The following is a 13689-nucleotide window of genomic DNA, read 5'->3' as shown; positions in this document are numbered from 1 at the left end:
TAAGAATTGCACAGGGTTTTTCATCTCCCTTTGAGCATTTCAATGCTTTTGAGCATTGAAATATGCTAAAATGACAGATTTTGCAATAAATATAATAACTGTTTAAATATTTTAGTGCATAACATAAAGAATGTTTCAGTTTGCAGTAGCTGGTGTATACTCAAGCAATATAAGTGGGTTTTTAATATTTAGTGAAGACACGGCTAATTTAATACCATTTATAACACTTTTMTCTCACATTACAAAAACCCTCACACCCACAAACATTAAAAACCGAAACCGTTTTTTAGCAAACTTCTAGCTTGAGTGAATTTTAAAAATACTTGTCAACTGTAGCAAAACATCCTTCAATGTCTGACTTTTCAGTACACTCAGTCAAACGTCTCTCACTTTTCTTCAGTTATTATTGAGAGGGCACTTTGAATGGTGTCACTCTCTTTTCTGAGGGGTCACAGCTCCAACCCCCGCTATCATTACAAGGTTGACACTGGCTGGAAGTGCAGGTGGATCAGATGGCTCTGTGCTGACAGAAGGGTAAAGCACCTTTGCAAAGACAATGCTGTTCTTTAGGCAGGTGCCAGCCACGCACACAGCTCTCCTTCCCRCTGCTTTCCCCCACAGGGAAGGAAGGATCACCTCAGCGATGATATAAGCATCTGGAAGCTAAAGAAGCAGGAGTCAGGAGGTCTTTCATGAACAAGTCTCAAGTGTGCAAGTGCTCCCAGCTAAGCCGAGAAGCCAGAAGCCAGAATACCTGTGTTAATTTTAGTAAAAGGAAAAGCTTCTCGTGCTTGACCAGGTAGGTAAGCCTCTTTACCTTCAAACASGGATAAGCTTAAAGATCCATGTGGAGGAGCTTGCATTCTGTCTTCTTCCTCCTCACTCTGACCTACATTTGCCAACACAATGACCTACATTTTGAACTTGCAAGTATAAGAAAGATAGTTCTGCTTCTGTTAGAAAACATACAGCTGCAATGCAGAAATGCAGAATTCCTATGAATTAACAACTACCACTATGTTGTGAACAGCACAACTTATTTCCTGCAAACACATACATATGGATATGGATTAAGTTTCCTATGAACACACTTAAAATAATTCTTTCATATTTAAAATAAAATTATTCTCATTTTGATTTCTGAATTTGATTATAAATACACAACATTGGATGTTACCTATTTGCATGTACAACTACTTACATGATAATGAATGATTTACAAATGGATAGGCAAAAGAATATCAAAAGACCCCCAAATGGTGCTTATATTTTCAAGGCTATAAAAATTCTACAAGTCCTGCAAAGAGGGGCYAGAAAACCTCACTATATGAGGAAACRGAGAGAAACAAGAGTTTCTTTTTGAAAAATAAGTACTTTGTGACATTTACTGGAGATAAAAACTCATTATCACCTTGATAACTCCAACATGAAAACAGAGAATAATTGCCAGAAAGCACTGGAATCTCTGTTGAAACATATGAAAAAATTTAGTYGCATTGGTGTTCAAAGGAGACCCTCAAGAATGGGCATGTCTGAAGACATGGGACAGAGACAGAGCTCATGCCTACCCACATTTCAACTCTTGACAAGTATCCTTTCACCACTAGGATGGAGCAGGATTTTCACTACAAATGCCATAAGAAAGATGATATCTCCTTCCAGACAGATTTATGCTATTTATTACAGTAGGAGTAGAAAAACATTATCACTAAATCGTACGAGGGTGGATAGAGAAATGCTACAAATGCATCAGAACTATACAAAATACAGGCATTTCTACAGCACTTACCACCATATCATAAAACGTCACCACAGTAATGCAGTCTGCCTCACAAGAACTTGATTATATCATAAATTTCCATTGCCCCAAGTTTGCACATTGGGAAGCAAAGTAAGAGACAAAGACAGATCTGGTTACTTAGATACTTATATACAGAATGAAATTATGGGAAGGCCAAGAAAAATAAYCCAAGTCATCCTTACACCCTGAGGTATGATGTAATCAAAACATGACACCCAGACACTTCCTACAGAGGAACAACACTAAAAAAAAAATCATAATATTGGAAAGAAAGGTAACTAAATCAGTTTTATTACTTTCATACTGCTTTCTAATGGACAAGCTCAGATCTTTCTGCACTACTCATGGCACAACAGTTTCTAARGCAAGCTTTGACCCACGTGGACTAAGCCACGTGTAGACAGCCTTCTGAGGCTGCTGTGTTTTAGCCATCAGGTGGAGCAGCACTGGCCCAAAGCTACACAAAGCCTGTGCTTCTTCTGCAACAAATCTAAAAATGCTAAATACTGTAAAATAATACAGAAGATTGTTGACCAAAAATAAATTATCCAGTATTAAAATAAAAAATAAAATTACCCTCCTGCTGCTTTTTGTCTACATATTTTAAAGAATGCTATCAACCTCTGGATAAAAAATATTGAGATCTGATGTGAAGTTCCTAAAGAACATCACGTCAGCAGAAAAGAATTTGGAGACGTGTATTTTTAAGAAAGACATCTGAATATTGGAGCTCTTATGTCTCAGCAGTGCTCCATAGGTACAAAGAATTCATACTAGCTACTGATTACTTTAATTGGGATAGTGAGGATTAGTGGAACTCTGCTCTACTGTCTGCCAGCACTGCACACAGGAAATATAGGGGCAACTAGAGGTGACAGGTGAGCTGTCCCTGAAAGCTCTGAGTAGGAGGTATAAAGCTGTCCTACAACTGCTTAACTTGTGCTAGGAGATTACGAAGTTACTTTCAAAGCTAAGCCAAATTGAAAGTATTTTCACCTTCCCCTAGCACTTCACACAGTCACATGTACAGACGTCTGATCTCAACATTCAAATTTTGTCTTTTATTTGCACTATTAAACTATGAGACGTCTTCCTATTCATTTGAAGTCTCAAGTAAATTTTGTACAAATCCTACCTTAGCCCTCAAAAGCAAAGACAATTTAAATTTGAAAAGTCAGTCATTTTCCTCATATGAATATACTCAAAAATAACTTTTTTTTTAGTATGGCCTCAGTCTTGACTACATGAAACCACCTTAATTGCTTGAATAGTCATCAAAGTAAGAGAAAAAAAAAGCATTTTTGGGCAAAGTGATGAATAATGTTTCAAAAGTTGTACCAACTGCAATGAGCAATGAAGAACTGTTTTCTGACCCTAAGTAAGGCCCGTTTTATGCCTCGACATTGAAACACGTGTTTAGTGGAGAGGAGAAAAATCTTTAGCACTACAATAGACTGTGCAGAGGTGTTAAATTAATGGCCTGTCTGGACAGGCAATTATTGCCCATCACCTCTGCTAAAAGACTGTAGAGTAGATRGAAAATCCCCCAAACTAAGGAATTTACTTGAAAAGGCTATTCTAGGAATATAACGTAAGTACTTCTAGGAATTTAAAATAAGGTTCTTCCATTCTCAGAGCATTGTAGCATTGTCACAACTCTAATTTTACAGTATCAAACCTTATTTTCTACTGATTATATGACTATATTCAAGTCACATGGGAAGGTAAGTTTGCTGATTTTATCCTGGTTAGGTTTTCTGTGGAGCACCACCACCACACACAGCAAGAAGCACAGTGCACCTGCTAATGGTCCTGGAGAAGTAAGAGAACAGATCAAGATCGAGGTTCAGCAAATTTCAAAATTAAGCACTAACCAACAATATGAGCCCTTTTGTCAGTGGAGCACCAAACTCCACTTCCTCCAAGTTGAAGTTAAAACATGACATGAATAGCACAATTAGGACTACAAAGTGGATACACTWGGGTATGTCTGCCAAATACATCTTGGTAGTAACATAACATGAGTGTTCTAATCTGAGTAATTGTTTGAGTAAAAACTACCTGCAAATAATTGCACTCTTGTAGTTAGTTGGTATAGATAGCTCTCAAAACTATTTCTAGCTCTAAACTTTMTTCAAACTCCATACCTCATGCCCCTTTTCAATATAATTTTACCATAAAAATGCTGCTCAGTATAGTCAGGAAGATTTTATTTTCATTCACTTGCTCACACAGCATGCAAAATGTGACACAGATGAAAGCAAATCAGTAATACCTGCTACCTAAGATCCCATGTAACTATATTGAATCTAAAAAAGGTAAACACATGTAATAAGGCACTAATACTACAAATATTCATTTTTTTAGGTACCATAAAATGTATGTATAGAGAAGTGGAAAAATTCCATAGATAAAAACTTCCATAATAATCCAAAGACAAACCTGGCCACTTTAGTAAAATGAAGAAACAGGAAAATGCTAAGCAAGGAAAAAACCCCCTGGAAARGACCCTTGTTGTTTCACTCTGTTTTCAGTAAACAAAATTTTAAGTTTATATCCATCTACAGCAGAAACTGATAAAAAAAGGGTCATCATTGCCAAGTTAGTTGCAGATGGTGTGCCTAGAACTGCAAAATTATTTACTRCAAAACTGAATTTGAGAGCAGGTTTTCAAAATGAGAACAGCCACCAAGTACCATGCCCCTCTGGACATCTGACTACCTCAAATATCAGCATCTTTAAGAGCTAACATATTTTGAAAGTCCAGTTGTCTAATCTGTGACTTTCCATTCTGAAATTTACCCCAAGAGTAAATTTACAAGTGAGTAACTTCAGCAATAAATGCCCACAGTGTGAAAAAAGAAAATTATTTAATAGCCTTTACAGAAGCACCTTCTATCTGTGCCTTACTGCACCTGGCTCTTGCAGATGGCAAACCACCTTTTAAGTCCAGTGAAGAGGAGTAATTTGAGGCAGGGAGAATGGCTAGCTTACTTTTCCACAGCAGGAATGCTATAAGTGAGTTTGAAAAGGTACAAGAACATCAGAAAAAAATAGAAGAGAATATAAAGAGAAACATTTTTTTCCTATGCACATACATTTTGTAGAAACTCTTATCTCTCTTCTGATCTAAAGCAGAATTCATGATATTCAGATCATTGAAAAATATGTATAAGCACCGGCTGAGATCTTCAGCCTAGGCAAAATGGCCTCAGCTCTGTATCTCTCACTTTCATTCTCATTATTATTCAYGACTAGGAGGGAAACATGATGGTCTGCAATCTGCAAATTTCTTTTTGAGCACAAACTTAAGAAGCTCAGTGGAACTGATGTGGAAATACAGTAACAAGTCAAAGCTGTAAATGTACGCGTATCCCTTCCATAAGAAAAATTGGCCAACTGTACAAATCTACTGGTATGATTGTCTTTAACATCTTTTTCAAATGAATGAATTTGTGCGGTGTGTGTGTGGGGGGGGGGAGGTTTACCTAGTTTTCAAATAGTTATTAAAAATTAAACAACACTGGAACAAACCTTTTGTGATTATAGCCTTCATTCTCCTGCAAAAAACTGGATCTATAAATTTATGTACCATTGTAGATGTAAATTACAAAATTTTATATTCAACTATATTAAAACATCTATTCCAAAAATGATTACCAGTTGTGAAAAGCAGACAGGCTTATCACTTGCTGTCAGTTGTTCATGTCTAGTTAAGCAATAATGTGCTAAAACTGCTCTTTTGTTTTGTGTAAGAATTTTGGCAATAGAAGAAATGAACACTCGTTTAATAAAAACTCAGGCTGCTTTTTGCTTTGATGGAGGAAGCAGCTGCCTGTTTTCATTTGCTGCAGAGCAGCAAAACCCATCAATATAATAAGCAGCTTAGATGCATCCATCCACAGCATCTGTAAGGATATAGGGCTATTCGCTCAAAACCAATCCTTGGTTTAATTTTAACAAAGATGTGTCTGACATATTTGAAAATGCATTATAATAGGGTTTTGAAATACTAGCATTTTCTCTTTTCTTTTTAAATACTTTTCACAGATTTTGAAAGGCAAGTATACATATTGGAGTGATAGAAATGATAAAACAAATATYACTATAGCAAACAGCAGAACTAGCCTAAAAATGCAAAGATGGAACATTAAAAGAAGCCTTTTGGTTCATAGACTTTTGTGTCCCTTGAAAATACAGAAAAAGAGTATTTCAATCTTTTCAATGAAGGGTGTTTTTCATCATAAACAAGAGCAAAGATACCAGAAATACGTATTACAGACAAAATCCCTGCAAAGATCATAGATACATTAYACAAATATATTTCCCAAAATATACTTTTCTTTCCCTGCCTCATGCTTTGTTAAAAAGTAAATAGATAAATACTCATTTCCAAAGATACACTTTAAATTATTTTCTACTATTGCCTGAAAGTAATATAATTGTTATTAAATTCCAATAGTGTAAACTTGTCCCAAGTGACAACTTCTAATTGCAATAAAGAAATTTTAATTAAAAGTAGAGTTCTAGGACATTCATATATAATTACAAAAACAGGAAGAGAGATAAAAGACCATCTGAGATAGAAACCACAAAACTCTATTTTCACTCTAAAAATGTGATACGGCACATTTATATTATTAAAAATTCTTAAGACATTATTATTATTTTAGTGCTGTTCGGCTTTCTAAGACCTTTCTAAGCTGAGCTTTTAGATGATTTGCACATTAACTGAGAAGTCAGATAATTCTTAATCCTCCTCTTTTTCAGATCCAATAATGGATAAGGGAGCATCTTAGCATGATCAACTAGCAATCTGCCTAGCCTGAGTGGTAGTACACCTGAATTTAGGATTAGTCATCCGGTTTTCATAATATCTGATTTAAATGAGCACTCATTCTGAGAAGAGTAGAAAAAGAATATTCAATGATGTTTGAACTGTACCATTTAAATATGTAACAATAAACCTGGAATGCATACATATTTATTTGCTTCATAAACAAAAAATTAAATAGAGAAAGAAAGATTTTAGAGAACCATGTCCAGGTAAATAGTTGGATAGCTCAATTAAATAACTGCCTTTCTCCATTATTCACAATAGCTCATAGATACAATCAATCATATCTCAGCTGTAGCTTTGTATCTCTACTTTGTCAGTTCCAATATCCTAATTTCACTTTGTCTACAGATGAATTGAGGAAACAAGTTGGGGTTTTTTTGGTGGTTTTTTTTTTCTTTTTCTGTGGGGTTTTGCAGTTGTTTTGGGTTCGTTTGATTGGTTTGTTTTGTGGTTTTCAGGTTTTTCGCAGGCAAAAAAGGTAAAAACCTATAGATTAATGCTGGTTACCAATATTGCTTATCTTTCTCAAGTATCTGATACAGAATATGGAAGTTCGTGTAACTGCCCTATGCACCCTTATGTAAAGCTCAAAAGAAAGAAAGTGGAATTTATTTGGGTGATTTTGATTGTGTTCAGAAGTAGTGTCTAGAGCTTGGATTTCTTCTGTTTGGTTTGGGATTTGTTGTTTGTTTTTTTCCCATCAAATTAACTGAACAAAAACAAAACCTTTTTGGTCCCAGCAGCTTCTGACTCATATTCTTCTCCTTTATCAAACTCCACCATTCTACACAGCTAACCAAACTATTASAAAAGCATCTGTTCTGTACAGCCAGGGTAATTGGGTACAAGTGGAAATAATGATTGCACGCACAACTCAATTTGAAGGTTTTGGACAACATTTGTCTAACAAAACAGTGTATTTAATACTTGGAATTTCATGTACTGTCAAAGRGTGACCCTGCATCCTTCACATTCTTGGATGAAATTGTTAGCTCACTGTATTGAGTTAGCTCACTGATTCTTTTTCCTGGGGTATTTTCAACTGGAGTTAAGTGTGCAATTTTCAGAAGTCTACACTACTGACAACTGTCATGCAGCAGGTGCCCAAAATCTCCCTATATCACTAAACCTTGTTTTTGCCTCTCACATGGAATAAGATTTGTAAAGARTTCTGTAAGTTAGAATGCTGCAGAAAGATGAACCAGACTTCTCATCCATTTATGGATCCACATTCCACTTGAATTTAGACTGTAAGAATTAAGGCAAATCYGTATCAAAGGAGAATATTTACTTTCTTTTCCTGAAATGCCAACGATTTCAGGATCCTCCTGGTCCTTCCWGGTGAGGTTTGACATACAGGGCAACACAAGAGAATTTACACTATCATTGCTCCTAGCTGGTATTGCCTGAACAGGTTTCAAAAACCACAGCTCTTGGTCTGACACTTTTCATGACCATTAAATACAATAGGCCAGATCTTCAACTCGTATTATGCCTGTGTATCCCAGCTAATGAACCAGCCTTAAATTTAAAATATGCACAGTCTTTCTGAGAAAAAAAGTAGCCTTTATTATATCAGTATATGTTAGTGATTTGGATMATTTTCTAGAGGCAAATCCAAGGGTAAGCTTCTCAGGAAATCAGTGTTTCASTGGGTTATGCTAAAGGAGGATACAAAAGTGATAACAGTAGAATTTAGTCTTCAAAGTAGCCTGAAATATTTTCCCTGATTACTTTCACATTTCCATGTTACTGTAATAAACCATGACCTAACTGATCACATTTTTATTTTACAAGGCATAAAAACGCAGACAGAATTCTGCTGGAAAACACTGTAGCGCTATAAAAAAAACTGACTTTTCTACACCCTGACACAGAAGAGCTCTTGTGTCAAGAACAATATGGTTTGACTAAGATATATAGCTTAGGGATTTATGCCATTTTTCAGTGTTGAAAGAAYGTATTTCAGAACATCCAGTGGCTTGAGCCTCAGAAACAAAGGAACAAAAGCAAAGCAAATCATTACACTCAATTTCATTAAATGAAAGCATGAAAAAGCTTATAAGCTAACCTCATAACAATAGCTTATGTTTATTGTTGGTAGGTCAGGAAACAGAATTGATCAAATTTTTAATTAAGAGAGCACATCCTATGAYTTCAGGAATCTCTCCATCATATGCCAGCAAAGAAACCGGGCCCCATCTTTTGATACAGTAATTTGAGAGGGAGACCTGTCCCTTGTGTCCTACATTACATTCCATGGTTGACCATAGACCCTCGGGTGACCCTAGGATTGTCCCTAGGGAGTAGCAAGATTTTCTGAAATGCAGTCTACACCACTTTATTCTTTGAGGTAGCTTTTTACTAATGGCAATGCCAGCACAGTAAGTCATGAATTTCTACAGTATTTCTTACACAGATAGACCTTGAAACACTCATGCCGAACTTCCATATTAGCAATAGAAGTTTCAATACCTAGATTATATTTTTACTTTATGAGTTTTGAGCTCAGGCTTCACTAATGGAGAGGCAGTTGCATAATCTTCTGAAATTCACACTTTTCCCCTAAGGCTTAAAAGTATGTTGTACAACACTATTTTCATAGATCTCTTTATCAATAGAGTAAAAATGCTGCAATAATGAGGAATTTTTCTTTTTTTTAAAGTTGTATAACACCATTACAGTAATTAGTTGTTAACAACTAATTTTAGCACTTCCTTGTTGTTCTCTTTTTCTGTTAAGAGTTTGAGTCACAATACAAGAGTAATTTTCTGCTACTTCTGGGTAGGAAGGGGGTGGAGGAAGAAGGGATCATGAAATATATGCAATTTTCACATATAACACACTGTTGAAAATGTAATTCCCAATGTGTTCTTTTCTAAAAATATGTTCTATATTCCTGGATTGTCTTTGCTATCAGGAGCAGGATTGAAATCTCCACTTTAGTATTTATCTGAGGCTGTGATAGCTCAGTTGTCTGCCTCCAAATGCCAAGATAGGGGGAATCTCATCAACCRCAGACCAGCTGCATGATGGGCAGTTAATAGATATATCAAACCTTAGGATATATGCTAAGCTGAGGAGATGATTGGTTGGTTGATATACTGATTGATTAGCATAGGGAGAATGGGTTTCTTCTTGACAACCTAAGATTATGCTTCAGCTAAGCTCAAATTGCTTACACCTCTTCTATTGGTTTTAAAATTACAGTCCTGTCATCTAAAATCTCTCTTCAATGAAATTTTTACCATATATAAAAATTAAAGGGAAAAAGAAAGTAGGTGCAATGGATAAGAGTAAATGGAGTAGATATATTTCACACTACTGCTGTTGGTACCACTAGAAAAAGTTGATAAGTAAATCCACTTGAAATATGTTACATATTCTGTACACTACAAGAGAGCACTTTACAATAATTGGGGCGGGGGGGAACTTCAAAATACTAACAAGGAAGCAGTGCTGATATTATTACCTTAMAAAAACTTCAGTAGTTATTAAGCAAGGTAATTATAGAGTTGTGATACTACTGATACATTTTTGTACTCTTTACAGGTACTTCCTAGGTTTCATAGAAATGTATTTAAATTATGTTATACATATGAGAGAAATATCATATAATTGTAACAGAATGCATCACTTCACAGAGAAAAGCTCACATTCTGCAAGCTAGAGAAGCAACGCATATACATCTGAATTTTCCCTTGAGTCCAGAATTTGCTTTCCTAAGAAAGCAGATATAATTAAGTTTTGCTTACAAAATACTTTAGACTGTGTCATCAGTAGGGCATGGTCACTTAAAGAAAACAAAAGTAATTTTTAAAAAGCATTATAATATATGTTGCCATAACAAATGCATTTCTTATGCACATCATCCATTTAATTCCCAGCATTACATGCACCAGGATTTTTCCGTTGAGAATGATACAAATGTTATTAAATAAAACATTAAAAAAAACAAACTAAGTTTTTATTATCTTTAATAYTCGATACTTTGAAATGCTTCTCTACCTGCACAAACAAGTATTCAGTATTTACCTGACAAAAAGACAGTGGCTTATTGAGAATGTTGAAATCTGCATTAATAAGACTGGGTTGCTCAGATTTTCTTTCTTCCCTTTCGTATCTGCTATGAGCGGTAGGGGATCAGCTGCAACTCAAATCCCCAGCTGAACAACCCAAATACAACTGAGTGAGCAGACTTAAAACAAGGCCATTTATTGGTGCCTGTTATGCAAACAAAGCATCCAAGTCTTAGAAACAGATGTCAACTGAAGCATATGCTTACTGTAAACTGGAATTTGATTCTTTTTATAAAAATAGACTTAAATGGGCCTTCAGAGACTAGGCTGCCTCTTGTTGTATACCATTGCCTAACTTGATTCAGCCTTAAGCTTTTTAAAAGATGAATAGACTGATATCCAAGGGCAAAAAAAAGAAAAGTAAAAAAAAATTTAATGGGAAATAAATGATAACATGTTGGAGCAGTTCCCAGAAGCAATTTTACAGATTTTCTCTAAAAACACAAGACAGGAAGTTCAAAGCACAGCGCAGGTCACCTATGGCATGTTGAGTTATCATTTTTATACCACTTAGGGTGAAAAAGGGACTTTATGTTCAAGTGGCAAGTTTAGTACTCTGCTTTTCCTTCTTCATTTTTTTTTTCACCTCTTCTCACATCTTGATGCCTTTTAAATGTCACTTATTTTACATGAGGCAGTTGGTGGAGACATGAGTCAACAGCAATCAGAACCATTATCCCCTGCAGCGAGCCCTGGTCCTAATGCATTATGACACCTTAGCTGGCCAGCCACCGATTTACCTTTCTGCTTCTTAGGGAATTAAGTGGCATCATGTGAAAATGGTTGTGATATGAACAGCATGGGCATAACTGGTATTAAATTTACCTCTCAGCCTAAGTGAATTTTCCTCACATGTGACTAATCAAAATGAAAGCTGTGGACATGGGCAGATCTGGCCAGCACKTCTCCACCCCTGGGATTGGGGCTATTTTGTTTTATCTCTTTGTACAAGCTGGCAGAAGTTTAAAGTGAAGGGGATAATCCAGTGCTGGTGTCTTTATGAAATAACATCCTTACATGAAGAGGCTTTTAACTGTCTGTCGCTGTCCTCTCAAAAAAAAAAGAGCGTGACAATCTCATTTTGCTGAGCACCCTCCCATGAAAGGAGAAAATAATAGCCATAACAGCTATGGCTAGTACTGACCTTACATGATCCATTATCCACTAAACACTTTAAAAGTCAGTTTTACATACACTGTGGGGGAAATTAGAGAACTATCACAATCATTTTCACTTTAGTGAATTTGTCTTCTGTTTGAAGTTAGTGACTTGATATCCWCGTACATAACTCTCCATGTCGCTCCAAGAAAAGAAAGAGGAAGTCTTGCTGCAAAAATCGATCTTGTGCAAAAAGGTGGGAAACAYACCGTACTTTTCCTATTCTGATTAATAAAGATACTGACAAGAGTGAAACTCAATTTACCATGAACTTTCTTCAGAGTAAATGTGAAATAATACAAAAATCATTATATAATTTAGAAGTGCTCAACACCAGTACAAAAATATTTTTATCAATCATTTTAGCTGAGATAAGTAGGTGCCAAAGAAAGTGCAGGCAGAGCAATTATCATCCTGTGCAGTCAGAAAGATATTTATTCACAGACTAGAGCATCTTGCATTTTATTACAAACCAGCTGTGAATGTTACTGATAATAACAGCAGTGTTAGATTTTCCTGAAGTACTGCAGTCTCTTTCTAACAACTCAATTGTACAGGACAAAAACACCTGGAGCATGAAGTCCTCTCCTACTTGCAAGACTGCTCAGCCTTCTGTGACTGTGAGAATGGATTTCTAATCCATGAATTTTAGGCATTTACTGTTCACTCGAAGTTTAAGTCAGTAATAAGTATAGCTCAAATTAGAATATTTAATCAAATTTTATTCAGAAAAATAGTGATTAAAAGCTATGATTTAATGGTTCAAATTTTAAGATTAATGCAGTCTGACAGTACTAGAAGACTCACGACTTGTAATAACCTATTGCTGGATGTAATGCATGTTTGATTGGAGAGAAATTAATTTGGAACATGGAAAAATTAAGCTGTAAAAACCTATCAAGACTAAATGATGGCATTTACAAAATCAAAGCATACTTTTCTTAAAACAAGAGACATAGAAATGCAGATACTTACATCAAAGTAAGGTATAATATTTATTTTTTAAGAACCTAAACAAGACCAAAAACATGAATATTCTTTACATGAATTTTTAGAAATGATTGAAGGTAAAGATTAGGCAGAAGGTTCAAATTTTTAATTGTTACAAACACAAGAAAAAATACTAATCATGCATGGAGTTTGCTTGGGTAACCTTCATTTTATCAATGAGGCCACATAATTAAGGTCAAGTTAATGCAGAGATTGAAATTTAGGGAACATGTCAATTAAGATAAACAGGAAAATTACCTCTTCCTAAAAGGATTAGCCTCAAGTGGAAAGGTTGGTTCAGAAAATTACAATCCATTTGGTAAGGAAGACAGATCCGCAGTAAACTTAAATCTGAAGTGCATAGGCTAGCTGATTCTACCCAAAAGAGTCACCAAAAAAAAAGAAAACAAAAAACCAACAACGAAAACCAAACAGAATCATCCTTCTTTGATTATTTTCCCTAAAAAGAAAATAATGATTCACACRGCAAAAATGATTCCATTGACGTATGTCTTACCTTTTCTTTTTTCCCTTCAGTTTCAGACCTAACTGGACAACGAAGTCTAAACACCCAGAGAAAAGCAGAAGGTACTCTGTTTTCAATGACATTATACATGAATGTCACTGTGAAAACATCTGGACCAAATGGACATTTGTAAATATTCAATTGAGAGTACCATGGATTTTACCCTAAACAAATAGAATTATTATTCCAGAGTTTGACAAGAAATATATGAGTGACAAGACACAAACAAAATATTTTTTATTGTCTAGACGGTCTTATAATTCCCCATTTAGCTGTACCCATTTTAACTTCTCAG

The 13689-nt window shown here is 35.4% G+C and overlaps 1 protein-coding gene across 1 annotated transcript in view; it reads right to left on the bottom strand.

Moving 5' to 3' along the window:
- Positions 1-863, bottom strand: part of CAMKMT (calmodulin-lysine N-methyltransferase) — a 47962-nt gene extending 47099 nt beyond the window's left edge. The window contains exon 1 of the mRNA XM_057374148.1: positions 755-863. Within this exon, the coding sequence (XP_057230131.1) occupies positions 755-863 (109 nt within the window). The remainder of the gene's footprint in view (positions 1-754) is intronic.
- Between the last annotated feature and the right edge of the window lie 12826 nt (positions 864-13689).

The sequence above is a fragment of the Malurus melanocephalus genome, unplaced genomic scaffold (genome assembly GCF_030028575.1).
Source record: "Malurus melanocephalus ecotype Western Australia unplaced genomic scaffold, MMel_1.1 scaffold_217, whole genome shotgun sequence".
Taxonomy (NCBI): Eukaryota; Metazoa; Chordata; class Aves; order Passeriformes; family Maluridae; genus Malurus; species Malurus melanocephalus.
The sequence above is the reverse complement of the archived record's forward strand: the minus strand, read 5'-3'. Positions and strand labels throughout refer to the sequence as shown.